Below are 22487 nucleotides of genomic sequence, written 5' to 3'. Positions count from 1 at the left end.
AGGAACTGGACTTAGACTCTGGAATTCCTGGAGACATAAAAATAACCACAGACCTCTCATGCATTCAGAACTAAATACAAAGTTCAGCTCCTTGCCCTAGTTTTTTTTTTCCTACAGTAGCTGCTCCCACATGCACACATACACTTCAGCTACCTTTTAGCTATCCCTACTTGCAGAAAAAGGAGAGAGAGATTTTCTTTCCTGCTTGGGGACACTCAGACACTATGGGGATGATGACTTTATAAATACCTCAGTGTAGTAGACAGTCATTTCCCTCATTCTTAAAATATAACTAGCTGTACACTCAGGGAAGTGAAATGCTTGGCTGTAATTGTAGGATCTTACAATGAAATACTGTGGGTGTAACAGACACATCTCTCATAGCTGATCTCATGGACTCTGACTTTCTTTTTTTGCCAGAGCATTCATCTTTCTAGTTGAATATATATTTGTATACCATGTGGAAGCTGGATTGTTTGTGGATTGGAGATTTTTAGGAAATTATACAATTTTGTATTTTTATAAAATATGTATATAAACAAATCACATTTATAAATCAGATAGGTACAACCATCAAATATCTTTTTAATATCAAAAACAGCAAAGAGGGTAGATACATCACATTTTGTACAAAGATGGATTTGTTTTTACATGCACTTGTCTGTCTCTTATAGAAAGGGTGCACATGAGGAGAAAGAAGGTAGAGAAACTATATTCAAAAGAAGGAGACTATAAACCTGGATATGGACCCCCACTATAAAGTTCTGTTGATTCCCTTTGCAAGCTTTTTGTAAAAGCAGGCAAATATCTAGATGAGTTGATGTAGCCCCTGGAAGACCTCTGCATGCCCCCAGGGGTACCTGTACTCCTGGTTGAGAACCACTGTAATAAACTGTCCATCGCCAAAGACACATAGGGCTCAGTTCTGCAACCCTGATTCACAATGAGGACCATAGGAGGTTTACCTGAGCATGCAGAGCAGGATGTAGACTCACCTTATATCACAATGAAAAACTAAATCCTAAATAATATCATTGAGTTGCTTCCCCTAAAGAATTGATGTAAAAGAGGGAAATGAAAAGTTCAGTACCACTCTGGAACATACTACTTCCTCGCAGGTTTCTGGCTTTTTAGAGTTTTGAATAAATGAGGAGTGAGAAATGAAGTGTTTGGCTTTGGCTTAGGTATTGTGTTAACAGAATTCCTTCTGAACTTGTTCAAAGTCTAGAGCTACATTGAGTTGTATACTGGGGAACTGTGCTGGGATCAACAAGACCCCATTTATACCCAGTAACTCACTGCTTTTCTGTTTTGTGTATTGCAAAAGGTAATCAAAAGTTTCTTACATCCCTGGGCCACCAGAAAGTTTCAGAATGCAATGTGCCAGTGTTAGATAGAGTTCCTAACACTATAAGGTGATAATAAAAAAAAAATCCCATTGTGTGTTCCAAGTGTGACTGTGTATATGTTCACACCAAAAACTGATATCTAGCAGCATACAGACAAGGAACAAACATGGACTAAGACAATAATAGTAAACAAATTACATCCTTATGGGTTTCTGAGCATGGTAAGTGACAAAAGTATCAAAGGGACAGTGAAAAGAAGCAGACATGGGCATAATTAATGAATGAATATATATATATATATATATATATATAAAGCATCTGAGAGAAGGATATCGTGAAACAGAGCTTAGAATGAGACCCAAAGGTCAAAAGAGTCCATTAGGAGAGTTCCCTTGTTGATCCCTGCCCCAGAATCACCCTCCAAGAAAGGGTGGTTTTACTGTGCAGTGGCCTACATGGCCCAAGATAATGCTGACTTGGAGTCTTGGTTGTCCTTTCCTCTTTTGCAAACTGGGCCCCAGCTTTGGTGTGCTCTCTTTGTGGGAGCATATGCAGGGGGTTGCCATGGTTTTCTGGCATTGTATCATTCTTCCTGGGACGTTGGAATTTCAAGGGCAAAGCCAAGAGGAGAGAAGAAGGGGACCAGATGCTGTCCATGTCATCATCTTTTTTCTGAGCCTGTAGATTTTCACCTGAAAAGTCAATAGGGAGTTAATGTGCTTGAAACAGCATTAACTTAAGTTGGTCCCTCCCCATTGCTGCTACAGCACAGAAACAGAAGGAGTCTGGAAAAGGCAGCATGACTTCTAAAGCAAACACACTGCTATAGGAAGGGGAAGCCCTTCAGGGGGACTTGGAGAACCCCTCCCATTGCAGCTTTGGGAACCATGACACTAAAGGTGTGTGTACACTGCAAAATAAGCCCAGGGATAGTGGGATTTGAGTCAACTGACACACATTAGAGAACCCTGGGCTTGAGCTTCTGCAATGGTTCTTAACCCTATATTAAAACTTTTCTAACCCGGGCCTCTGGCATCTATGCTGCATGCTAACCCAAGTCAAACCAATCACATCCCAGAGTCCCTGAAGCGTTCTCAAAATGTAACCACTGGAGCTCTCTGACCATGATGCTCTGTGAAAAACTTTACTGCCCACTCTGCACATTACAGGAAGTTTGAACAGCCTGCCAGGGAGTCATTTTGGTCTTTGTGCTCCTAGATACCAGAGCCAGCAACATGAAGGAGGCGCTGATTGAAGAAATTATCTTGCTTGCATTTTCATAGCTGTGTCAGGAAACCGACAGAGCTTCTGCGAGGTGTCAGTGGACATTTCGGCAGTGTTTTTTGACCCACCAAAGGTACCTGATGGATTTCATGGTGGAGGAGGCAGCAAAGGAGAAGCACCCTGGCCTTGCAGACTTGCACTGGTAGATGCTGCTCTGTACAACCAGCATAGCTGCTGGTGCTCCCTATGTAGACGGGTGTTTCTGGTGCAGTGCCACAAGCACAGAGTGATGAGATCATGCCATTTAGCTGACCTGTGATGACCAGCAGTGGGTCCAGAACTTTCTTATGAAGAAACCTACATTTCTGGAGCTTTGTGAGCACCTCATCCTGACACTTCAGTGTAAAGACACATACATGAGGGCACCCTTCACTGTCCAGGAGCGGGTTGTTATATATGGCAGGAAGATGGATACCCCACACTGCTATAGGTCTGTTGCCAACCAGAAATTGCACATTTTTGTGGGCATAAATTGGGCATGCAAACAGATAAATTGGACCAGGGACATTCTGAAAACTGACTCTTTGTATGCCCTCATTCTGCAATTTATTCCATGTGGGCAGAGCCCTGCATCTGTGCAGAGCCTAATTGAAGCCAACCAGGCTCTGAGTGGGTGTAGTGGTCTACCTGAACAGAGAAATTTGCAAGATTGGGGCCTTAATGATGTTTTAAAGAACTGGCTGTCTAGCTGAACTTTCTTAAGGGCTCAAAGCTCTAGGACCAGGCTGGGAAGCAATTATTTGTACGATTAAAAACAAACAACTGAAAAACAAAACACACACACATGCACACAAAGGAAAAAAGAATTATTTATGCAATTGTTACAAAGAAGCTAGTAAATGTATTGCGTAAAATCCTGGCTACATTGAAGTCAATAGCAAAACTCCTATTGGCTTCAAAGAAGTCAGGATTTCATCCTTTGTCATTTAATCACAACATTTATCAATATTACATTTAGAAAATATATCTGAACACAAAGCACATAGGTCTTTCCCATTTTATGCTGATTCATTCTAAAAGCAGCAAATGGACTCAAATACTTTCTAGATTTTCTTCTGCCTTAATATTTACGCCACTTTTAATTTCTCCATTGGTTGTAGTCAAGTTCTGTAAACTAGTGTATGCTGTTTTTACAATTAATTATTTTAAGTGAGTTCTTGTTTGCCAGATATCTCAAACATTTAATGATAAATAGTTACTGTTCTTGATACATCAGAAGTGCCTTAAGGGAAAACAAATTCTTCCTAAGAGTGTCTAAATGAGCTCAGTAATGTGATATGTAGCTGCAAGGGAAGAAACAATTTTACATGGAAAAGTACTTTGGATTATACACTAATCTTCTACAGTATAAGATATTTTCAGCCTGATTCAGGATAATAGTCAGAATACCCTGACATTTGCTCACTCAACTGGTATTTACATTACTATGAAAGAAGTACATTATTGACATAAATTCTGGAAAATTCTGGATAAATCTCTTGGCTCTAGTTAAGGACAATGAAAGTGTATTTTATGTTTTTTTCATAATGATATACTTGCCATAGTTTAGGTAACTTTACACAATGCAGCAGAACCATATGGCCATGTAAACTGGCTGTGTACTGAGTGGACAGATCACCTGGTAAATGGCACAGTGGTAAAAACAAACAAACAGAATCTTAGGGTATATAAAAATTGAGACTATACAACGGGGTATATACAAAAGGACACTGGAAATATTATTATCTCACTATTTAAATCAGTGATACACCCTCATCTAGAGTTTTGTGTTCAGTTCTGGCCTTTTTATCTCAAAAAGATATAACTAATTGCATAGGCCATGGATGGATAATAAAAAAAATGATTAGAGGCACAAAAAGACTTCCATGTAAAGACAGACAGAGACAGTGAAAAGACCAGGACTGTCCAGTTTTGAAAGGAGGCAAACAAGCATGGTAGTCTACACAAGTAATGCAGTGTCTAGAGAAAGCAAATTGGGTTCTCTTATTTATCTTTCTACACAGTACAAAAGCAAGGGATGAAATGTTAAGGCAACAAATTTAAATCTCCTAAAAGGAAATAATTTTTTCAACTAACACATAATTATCCTATGAATCCCTTTGACACAAGGTATCATTGAGGCCAAGAGCTTAGAAGAGAGGTTCTCAAGCTGTGGTCCGTGGAGCACCAGTGGTCCACAATCTCCATTCACGTGGTCCACGGATAGTTCCCTCTAAGGTGAGCTCCTGGGTGGCCTCACACAAGAGAATGAAGGGTCACACACCTAATTAGTGGAGCCGTGCAGGCACTAATTAGGTGCCTGGACCTTGGAGAAGACACACATGTGAGGTCGTGGCCTTAGGGGAAATAAGGGATAGGTGGGAGAGGGCAGTGGGGTGAGAATCGGGGGTGGGGGGAATTTGGGATGTGCAGGACTGCGTCGGCCAGAGAAAGAGACAACTTTCCCCAGCTCCAGAGCTGCAGCTGTCGGGGAGAGACCTCCCTCCTTCCCAGCCTCAGATAGGGGACTACTGTGGTGCAGGAGAGGGGGAGATAGCGCCCTCCTTCCCAGACCCAGCTTGGGGGCTGCCATGACAGGGGAGAGAGGGCACATCCATCACATTAGAAAGGTAAGACTACTGATATTAAAATATGAGTTGTGTGCTTTTATTTGTAGAACAAAAAAAGTTAATTATTATTAAGTTTGTTTTTATATAGCGCTTTTATCCAAAGCACTTTACAATAGTTAACTAAAGGCACAAACAACATTTGGAAAGATCATTCAGTGGTCCGCTGAGACTCTTAGCAATTTTCAAGTGGTCTACGGGAAAAAAAAAGTTTCTGGACCACTGGTTTAGAAGATTTCAGAAAAGGACTAGACGTTGATATGAATAATGATAAATTATATCCACAATTATAGGATAAAAGCTAAAATTCAAAACAATTAGGTATATAAACTCATGTTTCAGGCCACAAGACCCCACTAACTGATGGAGGTTAAAAACAAACATCCTGAATAGTCAGGTAATTCCATAATTGTCAACTATGTTTTTTTTTTCCACCTTCCTCTAAAACATATTGTACTGGCCTCTCTTAGAGAAAGAATACTGGACTAGATAGACCACAGCTTTCACACAGTATGGCAACTTCTATGTTCCAGAGGACATGCAAATGAACTCTTACTACTCCAATCACTCTGGGCAGTCTTTCTCTCTCTCTCCTGGGATCAACCCTAAGCACATTCTGAATTTTCCACTTCACAGGGCATAGAAGTTTCAAAGACTTCATTCACTGGAACTTCCTTTACTGCTTTTCAGCACCCTCTCTCAGAATTCACATATGATCTCACCTCCACCTTGAACGATAAACCTAGGAAGATGACTCTTCCTGATTCCTCCAAATGCCAATACTCTCCTTCTGTGCTGTCCCCAGCCATAAAATCTTCCCCCAACAATCAAACAATCCCATTAATTTCTGGCTGTCTATCTAAGGCCTCCGTACAAGTTGCACAAATTGTAGGACAAGACCTGGTCTCTCTGACCAGGTAGGACTATGGGAGTTAATATTTGCACAGGTTCCACCAGAAAAAGGAAGGCGGAGACACAGGTCTATGATATACTTAAATTGAGCAGAATCCAAGAATACCTATGTAATCTCTCTATATTCTTACACCATGTCTAGCACCATGAAATCAGACTTCCTTACTAATATTAAATCAAGAAGGTTATCTTCTATATCAGGGATCGGCAACATTTGGCATGCAGCCGGCCAGGGTAAGCTCCCTGGCAGGCCGGGCCGGTTTGTTTACCTGCCGCGTCCGCAGGTTCAGCCGATCACGGCTCCCACTGGCCTCGGTTCGCCGCTCCAGGCCAGTGGGGGCTGTGGGAAGCGGCACGGGCTAAGGGATATGCTGGCCACGGCTTCCCGCAGCCCCCATTGGCCTGGAGTGGTGAACCGCAGCCAGTGGGAGCCGCAATTGGCCAAATCTGTGGATGCGGCAGGTAAACAAACTGGCCCGGCCCGCCAGGGGGCTTACCCTGGTAGGCCGCGTGCAAACGTTACTGATCCCTCTTCTATATTCTGTAGGAAGTCTGTTGTTTTGGTCTGTGTCTTGATAACATGATTTGGATTTTGGTTATTAAATGAAGCGTGGAAGGGTGACTTTTTTTTCTGAAGCTTCTGAAGTTTGTAGTGATTTTGAGCACATCTGGAAGTAAGTTCTACAGTTATAGACCATTTGGCCTAGTTCTTGCATACAAAAGTTTCACTCTTGAGGTTGACAGTTCCATTGGGCTAGTGCAGCATAGGAGGTCATGATCAAGTTACCTGATGTAACATAGCTTGTTATAATTTATGATTTCCATGATAACACCCAAAACCTGCTAGTTGATTTTCAAGTGCAGAAAGAGACACAATCTCTGGCTCAAAGAGTATACAATCTAAAACATGGACTGAGCTCATGGAGAGCTTTGAATGTCATGACCAAAAGTTTGAACTTCACTCTGTATTCAATGACAAGCTAATGGAGAGTGGAGCACTGGAGTGATGCGAGTTGCTGAATAGACAGCTGTATCTGAACAAGTTTGTGCCTTTTAAGGTTGGCACTTTCATCCTAAGTTCTGTAACTAAGCCTAGAAATCATAAAAGAGTTGATAACCACATCCAGGTGTGACTCTGACAAGAGGAGATGCAGACTACTAGTCAGCAGTATGTGGGAAAGAATGTCCATCTCCAGCCATGGTTATTTGGGTGACAAGAAGCTGGGTGGCCCACATAAGTGCAAAGCAGTCAACTTTAGGGATGTGAGGTTCATGTCACGATCCACTTAAATGTCTGGCTCCGTTCCACGCCTCAGATACTACTTGGGCTGCATTTGATCCATTAAAAGTACTCCTATGCTGAGAGGTACTGGTGCCTGCATAAATCACAAACCTCTTTGAGATTGGGTATGAACACAACCTTAAATTAATATAACTGTTAGGATGAGTTAATCGCAAGCCCACCACCTAAGACAATGGGGATTGTGAACAAAGGACTTTTGCTGAGGTTTTGTTTGTGTGTGTGTGTGTATGTGTGTGTGTGAGAGAGAGAGAGAGAGAGAGAGTCAGAAGCTGGAAACTGAGAGAAACTCAGAGGGGGAAGAAAGCCAAGCAGCATCCTGTAAGCACAGCGTGAGAGCTAGAGAGAGAGCTTTTGGGACTGATGTTGGCTAAAAACGCGTGTTGCTGTAAGCTAAAAAAAACTAAATAAATAAGATTGCATGAAAGAAAATACCAGAATCTACTTCCAACTGAAAGGACTTGGAACTCTGACTAGTCACTAAGGTCAAAAGGAGTAACAGTAGTTTCTTGTGCTATATCAGTGGTTCCCAAACTTGTTTTGCCGTTTGTGCAGGGAAAGCCCCTGGTAGGCTGGGCTGGTTTGTTTACCTGCTGTGTCTGCAGGTTTAGCCAATCTCGGCTCCCAGTGGCTGCGGTTCGCAGCTCCAGGCCAATGGGAGTTGCTGGAAGCGGCGCGGGTCGAGGGACGTACTGGCCGCCGCTTCCCGCAGCTCCCATTGGCCTGGAGCAGCGAACCCCGGCCACTGGGAGCCGCGATCGGCCGAACCTGTGGACGCAGCAGATAAACAAACCAGCCCGGCCTGCCAGGGGCTTTCCCTGCACAAGCAGTGGAACAAGTTTGGGAACCACTGTGCTATATAAATGCACCATATTATTGATTCTTCTGTGAGTACAGTGTTTTGTATTGTATCAGAATTAATACAATCTACTTTAAACAGCCTCACTGTCACTAAATATTAATCAGTATTTTAACTGGACAAAATTATATATATATTATTTAAATATATCCCCTTTCCTTTGTTCCAACGCAGGAATAAAACAGGCAATTATCTCCATAATGGCAGCCTGTAAGTCTCTGCATGCATCAGAATAATTTCTAAACCATTGAAATTTCTCCAGCTGAAAGGAGAATCCTTTATTTAAGGAGAATTTAAATATAATGAAAACAATGTTATAATTTTACATGACTGTTACTCATAAAGTTTTAATCTAAATGGTGGTAATTTTAGATCTTTATGAAAATCTTCGTAAGATGTTAAGAACTTGAAACATAACAGTAGTGCAAATACTTATGAAACTGTCTTTTGTTTATTGTATATCATTTCCTCACCATTGCAATGCTATTGTTCACTGTTAAAGTGCTTCTTTAATTGTGTTTTCGGTATTCATAAGAAATAAGCGTTTTTGGGATAATTACTCACTTCGGTGAAGATCAGCAATTTGGCTCACATACACTTCAGAAAATTAGTCAAAATGTTTGAAGAAGACAGTTTCCTACAAAGACAAAGATACTATATGTTTAAAACAAACAAAAAAAAGGAGTTTATTTCATTTTCGTCTACTGAAGTGTTAGGCAATTATTCTAGAACATTTTGACTTGTTTACAATTGTTCGTCAGTGTTTCTAAATACAACAATCTTTAGTACTATAAATGCCATCGTCTATTTTGAAATCATTGCCAACCATGATCATATGTCTCCAGGGGTACTTAACTGATTTTCAAGGTACTTCATGAAAATTTCAAACTGTACAAGATAGATAGGCAAAGCTAGTTGGTTTTCTTACCAGTTGGAATGTAAACAAAGAACCCATAATTCAATATACAACAACATTATCAGCAGAATTTAAGTTTTAGTATTTAATTATATTTGTGTAGTATGTGCATGCATCAAATCATATTTTTTAAAATAACTGCTACTTTATTATTCAGATAGCAAGTGAAAGCCTTTACAAATAATGTCCATGTCTCATAGAGCTTATAAAGGAAGGAAAAATCTTCAGCTGATGTAAATTTTCATAGCTCCAGTTACTTAAAAGGAGCTATGACAATTTACACCAATCAATGGAGCTATGACAACTTACACCAGCTGAGATTTTGCCACCATATGTTCAGGGCCTAATTTTGCCATCTTACTCATGCTGACTAGTAGTTTACAAGTAGTCCCACTGAAATTAATTGAAATTAATGGCACCACTTAAGTACTCATCCTGAATAAAAGTGGCAAAATGTAGCCCTTGATATTTCCCCCTATATTTCCTATACAATATTATAGCCAAACCATCCTTCTATGAAGCATCTAGCATATGACTTAATATAGTTTTGAATATTCAAAATCCAAAGCTTTGCTGAACACACTTGCTGTTTTGTAATAAATAGTAATATGCAAGTTTCAGAGACGTTATTTGTTTTGTGTTGTCTTGTGAAACTTATCACCTTTACTGCAAATTAAATGAATGTATTGGCTTGTTTTGTGTTTGTCCAGTGTTTAGCACAATGGGGCCCTGGTCCATGATTGGAGCTCCTAGGTGCTATGATAACACAAATAATAAGGTATGGATCCAATAATGGCTACCCCTAAATTATGACAATGACCTTTCTCCTGCTCATTAATTTTTCCCAGTGACTACTGTTTTGTTCTTTAAATGTTGTGGTGACATATCAACATTGACTTTCAATCTTTCACATTAAAGCCACTTCTGAGACTGATTATTACTCTGTTTCAGAACGTTACAGAGTTGGATATTCTCATCACCTTTTGGGGGTGTTACGTTTGATGGTAGTTACATTACAGGCCTTATGTAACAATGTGCATGTTGAGTAAGCAGCATGTAATCATGAACAACTGAACTTTTTTTTTTAATCAGTGCACTTGTTATGCATGTGATCTTATCCAGAAAATAGGTCCTTACTGTTTAAGAAATGGTTATGTAAAAGACTCACAGATGACTGTTCCAGTATGGTCCATTCTCTTGAAGGAACAGTATCTATTTTATCCAAGGAATGGCAGACACTACTTATATTGATATAGACTGAAGTTTTACAGTGCTTCAAAATTCAAAACTTCTGTTCATTTAATATGCTGTCATGATCACCAAAAACCACCTAGGTGGGGATTGTAGCAGGTATGATAATTTCTCACATTGTCTTGTAGTCTTTATTTTGAAGTTCTGAGTGTGATATTCTGTTATATCTTACTTCATTGTTGACCTTTCTTCAATTAAAAAAAATGCCCATCCCTTTAGCTCTATTTGCTCGAACAGCCCATATCTGAGCAGTCTGTTGCTTCAGGAAAATGTATTTTAGTAACAGTGTCAGAATAAAGAGTCAGACTTAGAAAATGGTTTTCTAATCCCAGTTCAGTGCAATAACAATTGTGCTCTTGGATACAGCACTGATGGAGAAACTCTTAGCAGGTTTATAACTGAAAGTACAAAAAATCTGGGGTCATATGAATCTATAAAGGATTACAATTTTATCTGTCCAACTGGGGCATTCTAATTGGAGTTTGTGACCACTGACCTCCTGCCTCCTCTTGTACTGTAGTATCTTTTGAATATAATCATCAGCAAATTTTTTAAATGACAAATATGAAGTTCATGTGTGATTTCTTGCCATTTACTGTAAGTTAAGATCATAGGCTATGTGTTAAATGAACCTCTGTTATATTAGTTCAATCTCTATGTAAAGTGTCAATGTGAAGATGACCATACTGTCTGTTTTTGCGTTTTACTTTCTGGTCTTGTTTTTTTAACGCTTTTTTTCCCTAATAATAATAACCAAAGTTCTGTTATATATCAAGTTGTTGCATGGTAGTGTTTTCAAAATAAAATTAAAACAAATGGTAAACTAATTTGGCAATCGAATCCAATCTGCTTAACGCAAAGGGGTTCTTGTCTTGTGCAGTAACTCCCCCCACCCCCCTTCTTCTCAAAGTTTTCTAGCTAGGCATGAAGACCATGTTTCAGAAAAACCTTCCTATTCAGGAAGGCACATAAGTATGGATTTAGCATATGCTGAAGTGCTTTCCTAAATGAGGGCCCAAGTCCATTGGAATCAATTGGAGTCTTCCCTTTTAGGCTTGGATTAGACCCTTAGCCTACTGAAGTCAAAGACTGCTGAACCTGCCATATATCGGTTTCAGTAATACTTCATACAGAATGGCAGTCACCAAGCTCATTTTCATTGTGCAAGAAGCTGCTTCTTTTTCATTTTGAAATGTATGCTCCAAAAACTTTTCCCCTTAAGAACAGGGTGGCCTAGCATATCCTTGGAATAATTACATATTTGATGTATGTAGTAAAGATTAACCACTGACCACAAGTGTCTCACTTATTTCTCTATTAATATTATCTGAATATATTTCTGAGGATTCTAAATGTCATCCACTAAAGGCAACCATTCAGCTGTATTATATTTCTTGTTGTGTCCAGCAAGGTTTAGCTAATGGTATAATCTTCCTTTCCTGTAGCTCCAATTTTTTATGAATATTTCCCAGCAAGTGTCAGGCTGAAGATATTTATCATGTTACTTTAGGTTAGTTTTCTATAAACAGTCCCCCCCCCTCCCCATCTCCATCCCCATCCCCAAATAAAGGCTGGAGGGAAAAGGATCTCAAATATTATGGAAGTGTTAAACTGGAGTAGTCTTTTGTTAATTACATATCACAGCTTTCTGTCAAAATAAATCTGCTTCTATCTCCCAGCATGTATCAGAGAGGGAGTAAGGTGATAAGTTCATTCATGAGGCTCCTGAGACCAAAGTTCAATAAAGAACAGGATGGATTTTACCTTTTCAAAGTCATGCTGGTTAAAAATTCCTGTTTTTTCTCCTTTTTTTTTTAAAAAAGTGGACTCTTTATATAGCAAGGTCTGTAACAAGACTGTACTGACCATAGTATCAGGAAACGTAGAGTGCAAGCCGTATGCTTTAGTGCAGAATGGTTTCAAAATAAACTCCTACAAATCGTAGAGCGCCCCCCCTTTTTTTTGGTTAATAAAAAGTCAAAACAGGAAATTTCCTAGACAAATAAATGAATAAGTGTAAAGATCTGTGACATTTTAAAAACATAAATGAGGCTCCCATATGTCTCATTGCCCGATATTAGAATATTGTAACACACACAGAAAGGCTGACAAGAGCAAGATAAACCACAGCATTATGCTCACAACAGGGTGTGTGTGCGCGTGGGGGGGGGGGACAATCCTCATGCAAAGGCCTTCTCACCTGCCCCCAGGGGTGCTAGAACAATTTGTAAAGCAAGGGTGCTGAGAGCCATCGTCCCAAACCGCAAACCCTGTATATGATGGGAACCACTTCAAGCCAGGGGTGGGGCGGCACCCCCACGGCAGCAGCACCTATGCCTGTCCCACGAATGAAAGACCAAATGCACCCACCTCCGCCACCCCCACCCCACGCACCCTGCCCAACGCACGTTGGCCCGAATCCGGCAGGTGACAGGCACAAGCCCTCCTGCAAAGGCGAGCTCCGGCTGCGAGCCACGAGCGAGCTGCAACCCCAGCGCTGCTCACCTGCCCGGCCGGCGAATAGGGGGCTCCCCGCCGAGCGCCCCCGCTGCCGCCCAGCCCTGCGCCCCTTGCCGGCAACGGCCCCGGCGCTGGCAGCCCCGGGAGCGAGGCGCAACCTCGCCGCCCCCACGCCCCGTGCAACCCCCAGGTAGCTTCCTCGGCCCAGCCGCAGCTGCTCCCCCGGGGTGCATGGGAGAGGCCGGACGGATGCCGGGGGGCGCCTCCCTCCCGCCGGGCTGCACCAGCCCCCGGGGCCGGGCGGGGAAGGGAGTTCGGCAGCGGCGGCAGCAGCAGCCGCGGGCTGAGCGGCGGAGGAATCCCCGCGCCTCTGTGTGGGGGGAGGGGGAGAGAGAGCACGCGCGGAGGGATACACGATACTTACCTCCCTCCCCCGCTGCCTCCCCACCGCCTCCTCCGCCGCCTCCCTGATATAGTGCGGCGCGGAGCGGCGCTGGCAGTCACTTGGCGAGCGGCGCTGCCCGGGCTGTGCGCGCGAGCCGGGAGCGGCGGCCAGAGCGGCGGCGGGCAGCGGTGGCTGGGTTTTCCTGTGCTCGGCACCTCTAACTTGGGAACTGTCCACCAGCGTGAGCTCCTGAACATGAGCCGCCTCTCTCTCTACCTGCTCGGATTGCTCCTCAGTTGCGGGCAAGGTAGGAGCGGGGCTTTTCTTGCATTTCCTAGCTACCCTGCACACCAGAATGCGCCCTAATTACAGTAACCAAAAATAAGCAAATGTCTCACTCCAAAGGCCATCGGGGGGAGGAAGCCTATTTAACCTCTCCACCCCCCCAAAGTTGTGTTTTGTTATTTCTTATAAAATGTCTGCAAGGAAAAAAAATAAGTCATTTAGATGGAAAAGAAAAGAAAAAGAGCTGGAAGATGCTAACTGCACTTAGCTGCTTTGCTTGGGATCTTGTCTTTTTTTTCTTATTTTTTTTTCTAATAATTAATGTGTTTGGGGTTGGTGGGGTGTGTGTGTGTTTGTGTGTGTGTGTGGTTTGTTTGCTTTTTTTTTTTTTTTTTTTTGGCAAGAGTTTGTGTCAGTTAAAAAAACCCTCAAACCGAGGCATGTTTTGAAATACAGGTCTGCTATTTTGTGTGCAGCCAACGTGGGCTTTATTTTTAGGAAAAAAGATTTTGTGCTCTCCCCTGCACTCCGTTGTCGGTGAGAAGTAATACTTGAAGCCTCCCTGTCAAGTTCTTTCTCCTTCTGTAATAAAAAGTGGCTGAGAATGGTTCATTTCAGTCTGTTGCAAAGTGAAGGTGAATTGTTGTGATCAGTAAAGCAGGGTATCTGTGACAGTGAGTTGAATATGTGAATATATCTCTGGATATAGGGGTGTGTGTATAACATTTAAAATAAAATAATGCTAAAAACGAAGGTGTTTGGAGAGAAGTGATATATACTAAGATTACACCTGTATGTACTGTTTGCTTTAATTTTCCTTAGTACAAGTATACACATCCTACAGCAATTGTCCCTAAGATATAGATTTGTTATTTTCTGTGTTACCTATACATTTATTTCAGAATTTATGCTACTTTTAGGGAGCGAGAAGGTCAAGGGGGACTGGTGAAGAGGGGTTGTGCTTGTGGTTGTGACACATTGACTGTGCCCATTTGTGTAAACTAATTACACTATTTCAAACTGTTCAGACAAGTTTTTGGTGTTAATTTAAAACTGAACTAGATTGCTACACCAGTCTCTTCCTTCCCCCCTATTCCCTTGTACAAGGATCTACAAATTATATCTGGAATCACCACACTAAAGTCAAGGACCTGGTGAAAAATGATTGTGTGTATGTGTATCGCATGCAATTCTTTTTTTTTTTGGGAGGGGGGGGGGATTTAAAAAAAAATCAGTCAAGGGATGGTGTAGGAGCTGGTGCTCCAGACAGTTTTCCCCTCCATTGCTTTTTCTGCCAGCAGGGGGTGGTAGAGCTCCATTCAGGTGATTGTACCTCTTAGTATCTGGCTGTATTAAGAAAAGAGAGTGAGAGTCTGAAACCAGTCTGTCTTCTATCATTCTTCAAGCACAGCTTGACATTTTGGATGTGAAGCCTTTCATTTCCCCCTCTTCTTCTTCCCCTCTCCCCCGCCTCCATAGGAGCTGAAGTGACACAATCAGATGCAGATTAGCAGCACGCACACACAGACCAGGGAGCGTTAGGAATGACTATCTACAGCAGAGAGATTTTATACACTAGCTTGTAAAGTGCCTGTGCGAACTGTTGCACCTTTTTTTAAAAAAGGCATTGGGGCTGTAGAGCACTGCAAATCCCCACTTAATGGCAGTTACGATTAAAGCTCCTGGCACACTAGACATTTTGTTTAAGAAGTGGTAAGTAGCAAAGAGCCATCAGATGCTCTCGAGCTATGCAGAAATGCCTCTGTGCTTTCACTATCTCTGAGTGAGCTCTGGAGCTATTGCAATTAACAATTCAGTAACAGTCTGGAGGATTTTCACCATAGCCATACACAGGGGTGGGGGAAGCATCCCTCAGAATTTGCATTGACCCAGCTAGGTGTAGAGGGTATATAGGTGGTGTTTGTAGTGCCTGGAAGGCGGCGAATGGAAGAAAGCAAGTTTGCAAATTGTGATTATTCTCTAGCTGCTCTTGGAAAGGATTACATAGCCTTGAAATCTAGCATTGCAAATGCCAGGAGTTACGCAGTGGGGTGAAATTTACAAATACCATTAAGGGAGACTGAACAAGAGTTTTAACAATGACAAATGAGAGAGGTATGTGTGTGTGTGTGTTTGGTACATATATAATATAGTATCTGGTGTCATTGTCAACAGAAAACCACTATTTTTGTAGAGCAAGGGAATTGTATTAGAAAATTAGGGAGAATGAGACTGACTAGATGTGGAAGGAACAAACAACCTCAATCGGCTGCAATAAATGGTGAATGGGAGTGAGAGGAGTATCTGTGTAATGAAAATCTCTCTATTTAGGTTGGTACAGGAGAAAAAAATCAGCATTTCTGAAAAATAAACATTGTCTGGGCAAGGAATGTATAGATAAAAGTTTACTCAAAGGAAATGACAAAAACTGAAGGATTTCTTGAAATGCCTTTCACAATCTGAAAGGCTGCTCTGTAAACACTTGGGATTTTTTTCTACTGAGTCTGAGTATTTGGGGATGCAGTAGCAAGGACATTCACATCACCAGCACAAGTATTTAAAAAAAACAACCTGAATCATATGTACATTATATTTTTTTAATAGAGAAGGAGGCTGGGTACAAAAATAAGCCAGTCAACAATCACTGGCATCATTTGCTTTGGAAATACTAAAAACCTAGCTCGAGGATTTATGTTTCCAGCAATATAGTTGCAGTGGATTTTATGAAGCATGATTGAAACTATTTCATTGGGAAGTGCTGTTAGATTGGGGAAAGGAAATGGTGATGTATTCCCTTTTAAGCAGTCAAAACGTTTTGAAACTAAGCAGCTGACTGTAAGCAAATGACAGAAGTGAAAAACTGACTAACTTAAGTGCTTATCAATGTCATAATTAGCTAACGAGGCCAAATACTCCCACTCCTAACTTTCATCACAGAGAAGCAAGTTCTTTTTCACTGGCAATGTCATTAAACTGCAACTAAAAAAGATATATTTTTTGTAACCTCTCATAGATGCTTAGACAATCCTCCAGTGTGGAAAGGCCCACATTAAATTAGTACGGGGCGGGGGGACACCACCAAAAACCAAAAATACCCCCAACAATACTTGGCTATATATAAATTGATCTTTTAACAGATGTGGAAATATTCAAACAAAAGAGAGTAGGTTTACTCAATCTTTACTAGTAACTAGGGACACTGGTTGATAGTGAATGAAGCAGCTACCATTCAAGATGTCAATGTTCAAAATTTTACTGGTATGGGTAGGAGACTTTTCTCTGAGTTGCCACACTATAATCCTTCCCTTTTATTAAGTTGGAATACAAAAACTGCTACAGTCGAATTTCAGTTATTTTAAACACACACGATGATGCTGTGGTAAGAGATGCATTTGTATGCTTATCAAATGGTTTTCCCTGTCATGTCCTGTGCTTGAAGTTTCATCCTTCTCTGATGTAATATGGGGAAAGAAGCATGTTTTTAGTTCTCACCTCTTAGATGTTAATCTGTTCTGCTGCTGTGCTTCCTGCTAGCCACATGCAGTGTTTCCTTCCAGGAAGTCCTAATAAGGGTTTATTCATCAATCACGAACATCTCTCAAAATAGAGGCCAGGTGTGTCACACAGTCTGTTTTTGAGTGAGATTGCAGGGATGAAATACTGGCTCTACTAAAGTCAATGGGAATTGTGTCATTGACTTCAGTAGGGCCAGGATTTTACCCCAGATATCAACGTCTGGTTGGGTCAAGGTTTTGGGGACCTTCTGGTACCTAGAAAATCTCCTTTCTCTCCCAGTTACACATTTATAAAACATCAGCAACAAAATAAAAATACACTCCTACCCTCATCTCCCCCAAAAGGAAGTGCACTGCAGCCAACCCGGAATGTCTGAGGGTCTACTGTTCACCAACTGATGGAAGAGTCGTATTTTGGGTGGATACAAGGATACCTGGAAGCTACAACAGAATGATCTTTTACCAAGGAAAGGGTTGTTTCTGAAGTGTCACCTGAAGATGGATGGTGAAGAAACTGAATGTTTCTTACAAACAAATAAACAAACATCCAAATAAACATTTGGAGAGTGGAGGAATTTTAGTTAGTTTGCAACAGCACTATGAAGTGGAAAAAATGGAGAGGAACTCCCAGGTGCTCTTTTATAGAATAAAGCACTAGAGAGAAAGTACTGATTCTTCCTAAGAGTTTGAATTAATGTTTTTGTTTTGTTTTCTAGTGGGAGTTGTTTGTTTATTTAATAATACTTTTATCATGCTTTATGAGTGTTAACATAGAGAAATGACCAAATTATAAATGTTTTGCAGGAGAAAATGCACTTCCTGCTTTTTTAAAAAAGACCTTGGAACTTGAACACTATATTTATTTGCCTTTTTTGTGACCTTTCTGCAGAGGTTGTCCAGCCCTGATGATTGTATTATGTTTGTACATGGTTTTCTTAAATTATTGAAGGATATTTACATTCAGCTGATGCCACAGATTCCCATTCAGAAAGGTCAAGTTATTAAAATGACGACATTTTAGAAAATTATGACTTATACTTTTGTTTAAATTACAATTTGTGGCTAATTATGCTGTTGTACCTGCATTGTAAGGTACAGTATGAGAAATGAGGACACATATTTCACTCAGTTATGGAATTCAGATAGTCCTTTATATCCAGATATTAGGCATGGAACTATTCCAAATTATTCCAGATAAGGATCTGTCCCATCTCATCTTAAAGGACATTTTTGATTTTTTAACATTTATTTATTTTATAAAATTAGGGTAATTGGTTAATGAAGCATATCCTAGGGTTGCCCATATTACAAATTATAATTATTGGACTGGGTCAATTTAATGATTTTGAAGGTCACAAAGTGAAGTGGCTTGGCAAGAAAAATGTGGATATTCTATTAAATTGCAGTAGTTCAAGATTTTTGAAGGCACATTTAAGGCTTAGAGACTAAAATTATGCCTGTCATCTTAAAAGTATCTTATTAATATCAAACATTTTAGATTTGATCAATTATGATAGCTAAATCTAAAAAAAAAAAAAAAAAAATCCCACAACTCTATCCTCTAGCCTGTTGATAAATAATTGAATTTTCAGTGGCTAAATTTTAACTCAGAATAATTTCCAATTACAAGTTCAGCATTTAGAACGCTATTTGGTAGTACTTCAGTAATCTCACGACGGCTAGTTTCAAGATAATGCTTCACTTCAACAAATTGATATTTTGAATAGTTTTCTTACATTGGTAACCAAAATGAGCCCAATGTTATTTTTTTAAAGATGTCCAGTACTATGAACTGGTCTTAAACAAATTATTATTATTATTATTTATTAAATACTCTCTAGTCACTTTAATTAATACAATTGTTTTTAAACCAGATACCTTCAAAAGTAAGACAGGAGATTGAGATGCTTGTTTTTCTTCCTTAGAACTCGAATCTGACTTCAGTTACGCTGGTGTGAGTCCAAAGTAACTCCACTGACTTCAAAACTTCATTAACTCAGGCCAGCTTCTCTGGATTTACACCAGTGTAACAGATCAGAATCTGTCTCTTAACTTGTGCAGTGAAAGTAACTATAGGAGGTTAGTCAGTACAACCCAAAAGAGCATAAGATAGCTTATACATTGATTGATGATAGCAATTTATGCTGACAGACGTGATTTCAAAATTCCTTTATTTTACTGAAAATAAAATGCATATTCAAATAGATTTAATAATTAACACTCAGCAAAACAAAACCAAGACAACAAAAAAACATAAGACTGGCCATACTGGGTCAGACTAAAGGTCCATCTAGCCCAGTATCCTGTCTTCCAACAGTGGCCAATGCCATGTGCTCCAGAGGGTATGAACAGAACAGGACAGGTAATCAAGTGATCCATCCCCGTCTCCCATTCCCAGCTTCTGGCGAACAGAAGCTAGGGACACCATCCTTGCCCCTACCAAAACCAAAACCCTGCCAAAACTAACACTGCCCCCTGAAAAAAAACATTGCCAAGTAAAAATCACAGGTGTTTTATCTTTTCTGTTGGAAAAGTTTCTATTGTTTTGTAAAACAGAAACAATAACAAATATATACAGACAAATATACTTTTATAAGCCCTTGCTCAGCAAGGTATGTAAGCACATGGTGAACTTTAAGCATGTGAGTAGTTCGGCCTGTGAGTAGTTCCACTGAAGCACCAGGGGCCTGATCTACAGCCTAGAGTAGTTAATTGGAGTCTTTCTACTGATTTCGGTGGGCTTTGGATCAGGCCCTAGCACTTGCACAAGTAGCTTTCTGATTTGGAGACACAATAAACAGTTTGGATTTTGAAGAAATATAGATTGGGAAGATACCATCTAGTTGGATAACTTTTGATGTGATTTATGGAACACACTTTCTTTAAGGACTTAATTAACAGAACATACATCGTGATACACCTATGCTTCAGAATTTACAGCTTTAATGACCTGGCACCGAAGCAGTGTCTTGAACTTCTGAGTCTAAAGTAAGATCTACTGCAAAGTGAGATATGTGTACTGTAATTATTAATTTCTAGAAAACTATTGGCGCCATGGCCAAATTCTGTTCACTTTACTCAAATGAGTATTTCCACTGACTTCAATGAGACTATATGTGTGAGGATAACAAACAACACTTGGCCTTCTAAAAGGAATTATTTCCTTCTTGTTTCCAATGTGATTAATTTCAGTAAGGAATGATTATGCACTGAACCGTGTTTCTATATGATGAATTTTGGGTTATCTGCAGTTGCTACACTGTCATAAACAAACTACTGTAGAATAGTTCTGTAATGTTTTCCCTTATCCTTCATTTTTTTTAGAATAGAAATATATTGTTTATTGATTTCCTGTACGATTTAATGTGACCTGTTGAGAACATTGCAAATAGGATTAAGAGAGGAACTTTGTTCTGAATATGTCTGTAAAATAATGCATTGATAGATCTTTCAGTAAGCCTGCAGCCATATTAAAGACAGGCTGTGATCTCCTCCGTTCTCACACTGTAAACACGGTCAGGTCTGATTTGGTCAGCACTTGAACAGAAAACATCCAAGGAAAATCTGGATGCTTCAGGAAGTGATTTTGATAATTCAGTAGGTTGGGGCATAATTCCTTCCCAGTCAGAACTGACAAATACCACCTTTGAGACAAGATATAAAAATAGGGTTCTGATGGTTCATGGGCATCAATAGTACCATGACTCTTCTCTGAAAAATAGGTTATCCTTTTTCCTTTATATCCTGGCTAAATTTGTTTGTGTTTTGCCTACCTAAAATTCTCTATGTAATTTCATCTGGGTAGATTATTTTTTATTTCTTGTTCTAAACAGTTGTACAATGTTGCTGAGCACTCATAAACAACTACCAAAGGTGGATGCATTTCAGCAGTTTGTGAAGTGGTTCTTTAATGATATATCATTTCGTAAAGCTCTTTAGAATTTTCTGGGTTGAGAAATGACACATAGATATAAGACATTAAGAATAATAATATACTCCTGTTTCTGGCATCTGCAGTTTCCTTTTCTAATCAATGAAGTTTACACTGAATATTTACAATGTAGCCCTATTTTAAATACGAAGAAGAATTGTGGGGTTTTTGTGTAGACTGAAATTCTTAAATGGAAGCAGATGGGCAATATACTAGACAAAATGATGGTGTCCTCAGTGTTTTATTCAAATAGCATTCTTTGGAACATATCATGGAATCCAGAGTGAAACAAATTTCCCTTAGTGTTCTCATTATTAAAACACACTGGACCATGTTCAGGCCTGGTGGTAGGGTGACCAGACAGCAAATGTGAAAAATTGGGACGGGGGTGGGGGTAATAGGAGGCTATATAAGAAAAAAGACACACAAATCGGGACTGTCCCTATAAAATCGGGACATCTGGTCACCCTACGTGATGTAGACAGGTTCAAATCCATTCATTTCAAGAGAGTTGCAGCCGGGCTGAAGTTGGCCAACATTGTTTAGAGCTTTGTGAGGGTGGCTTTAAACCTGGCCTATGTTTCAAATGAGGAATTTCAAATGGAGATGAGGTATTTGGATAGAGAGGTATTGAGCAGTGAGAAATAACAGCACTTCTGCCCTTGTGGTATAGATTGTATGCAGGTATTTCCAAAATACCTCCAGGATTGCCACTTTAATAAATCACAGAGAGGGGTGGTTCTGTTCTTTGCTCATGAATAATGCAAACTCTAGAATTTCTCTTAAACTATAAATAAAAAATACTGTACTTTTTCTACTAAATAATCAAAGCAAAATAAACAAAAACTAATCAAATATTTGTTTCTGTTTATGACATGCTGAGGGGTGATTGGTAGAAATAAAATAGTACTACCATTTTCTTTGAGTCACTGAACATTCATATAGTGTTTATGAAGTGGATACTAGAAGTATGGTTAGAATAGTGTCCAACCAGTAAAAGTATGGACTCTTGTATTTTAGGTTTATGCCCAGGGGGCATTGCCCAGGTCAAAGCTTTGTTGAAAGAATATTTTTGTAGGGGCATTTACCTTTCAAGGCAAATGCACTGTTTGTGGTTTGTGCATGTCTCAGAGGCTTTTTTATTTTCTTTTTTGGTATGGTCTATGGCTTTGTGGCACCCATCAAAATTATTTTTAAAGCGTTCAGTATTCAGATCATGTTGCTAAGTCATTGAAGCATTGTGGCTGAATGATTGGATGTTAAATGGATTTGTGCCAATTTATGTGCCAGGCATTGAGTCCAACAGCTTCTTAGCACTTGGGTAAAATTCACTTCCTCTCCCCACACCCATCCATGGGTTTGTATTAGAATTCTGTGACTATTTTTGATCATGTATGCTGTATGATTTATATGATTCTTTTTACAATTGTTATT

At 40.1% G+C, this 22487-nt stretch overlaps 1 protein-coding gene and 1 long non-coding RNA gene across 4 annotated transcripts in view; one reads left to right on the top strand and one right to left on the bottom strand.

The window, feature by feature from the left end:
* Nucleotides 1–1673: 1673 nt before the first annotated feature.
* LOC311514741 lies at nt 1674–13294 on the bottom strand. Its single transcript, XR_014709930.1, has 3 exons — nt 12983–13294; nt 8875–8947; nt 1674–2041 (listed from the first exon to the last, which is right to left on the bottom strand). It is a non-coding gene; the product is annotated as an uncharacterized lncRNA (long non-coding RNA).
* Nucleotides 13295–13426: 132 nt separating this feature from the next.
* NCAM2 (neural cell adhesion molecule 2) overlaps nt 13427–22487 on the top strand; it is a 573274-nt gene continuing 564213 nt past the window's right edge. For 2 of the 3 annotated variants that reach the window (XM_084617431.1, XM_084617432.1), the window contains exon 1: nt 13458–13629. In XM_084617431.1, the coding sequence (XP_084473557.1) occupies nt 13578–13629 (52 nt within the window). In that variant the 5' untranslated portion in view covers nt 13458–13577. Of the gene's footprint in view, nt 13630–22487 lie in introns of all 3 variants that reach the window. The other variant, XM_084617433.1, reaches the window with a different exon arrangement.

The sequence above is a fragment of the Lepidochelys olivacea genome, assembly GCF_965140295.1.
Source record: "Lepidochelys olivacea isolate rLepOli2 genome assembly, chromosome: 1".
In the NCBI taxonomy this organism is placed as follows: Eukaryota; Metazoa; Chordata; order Testudines; family Cheloniidae; genus Lepidochelys; species Lepidochelys olivacea.
This window is presented reverse-complemented; position numbering and strand designations above follow the sequence as displayed.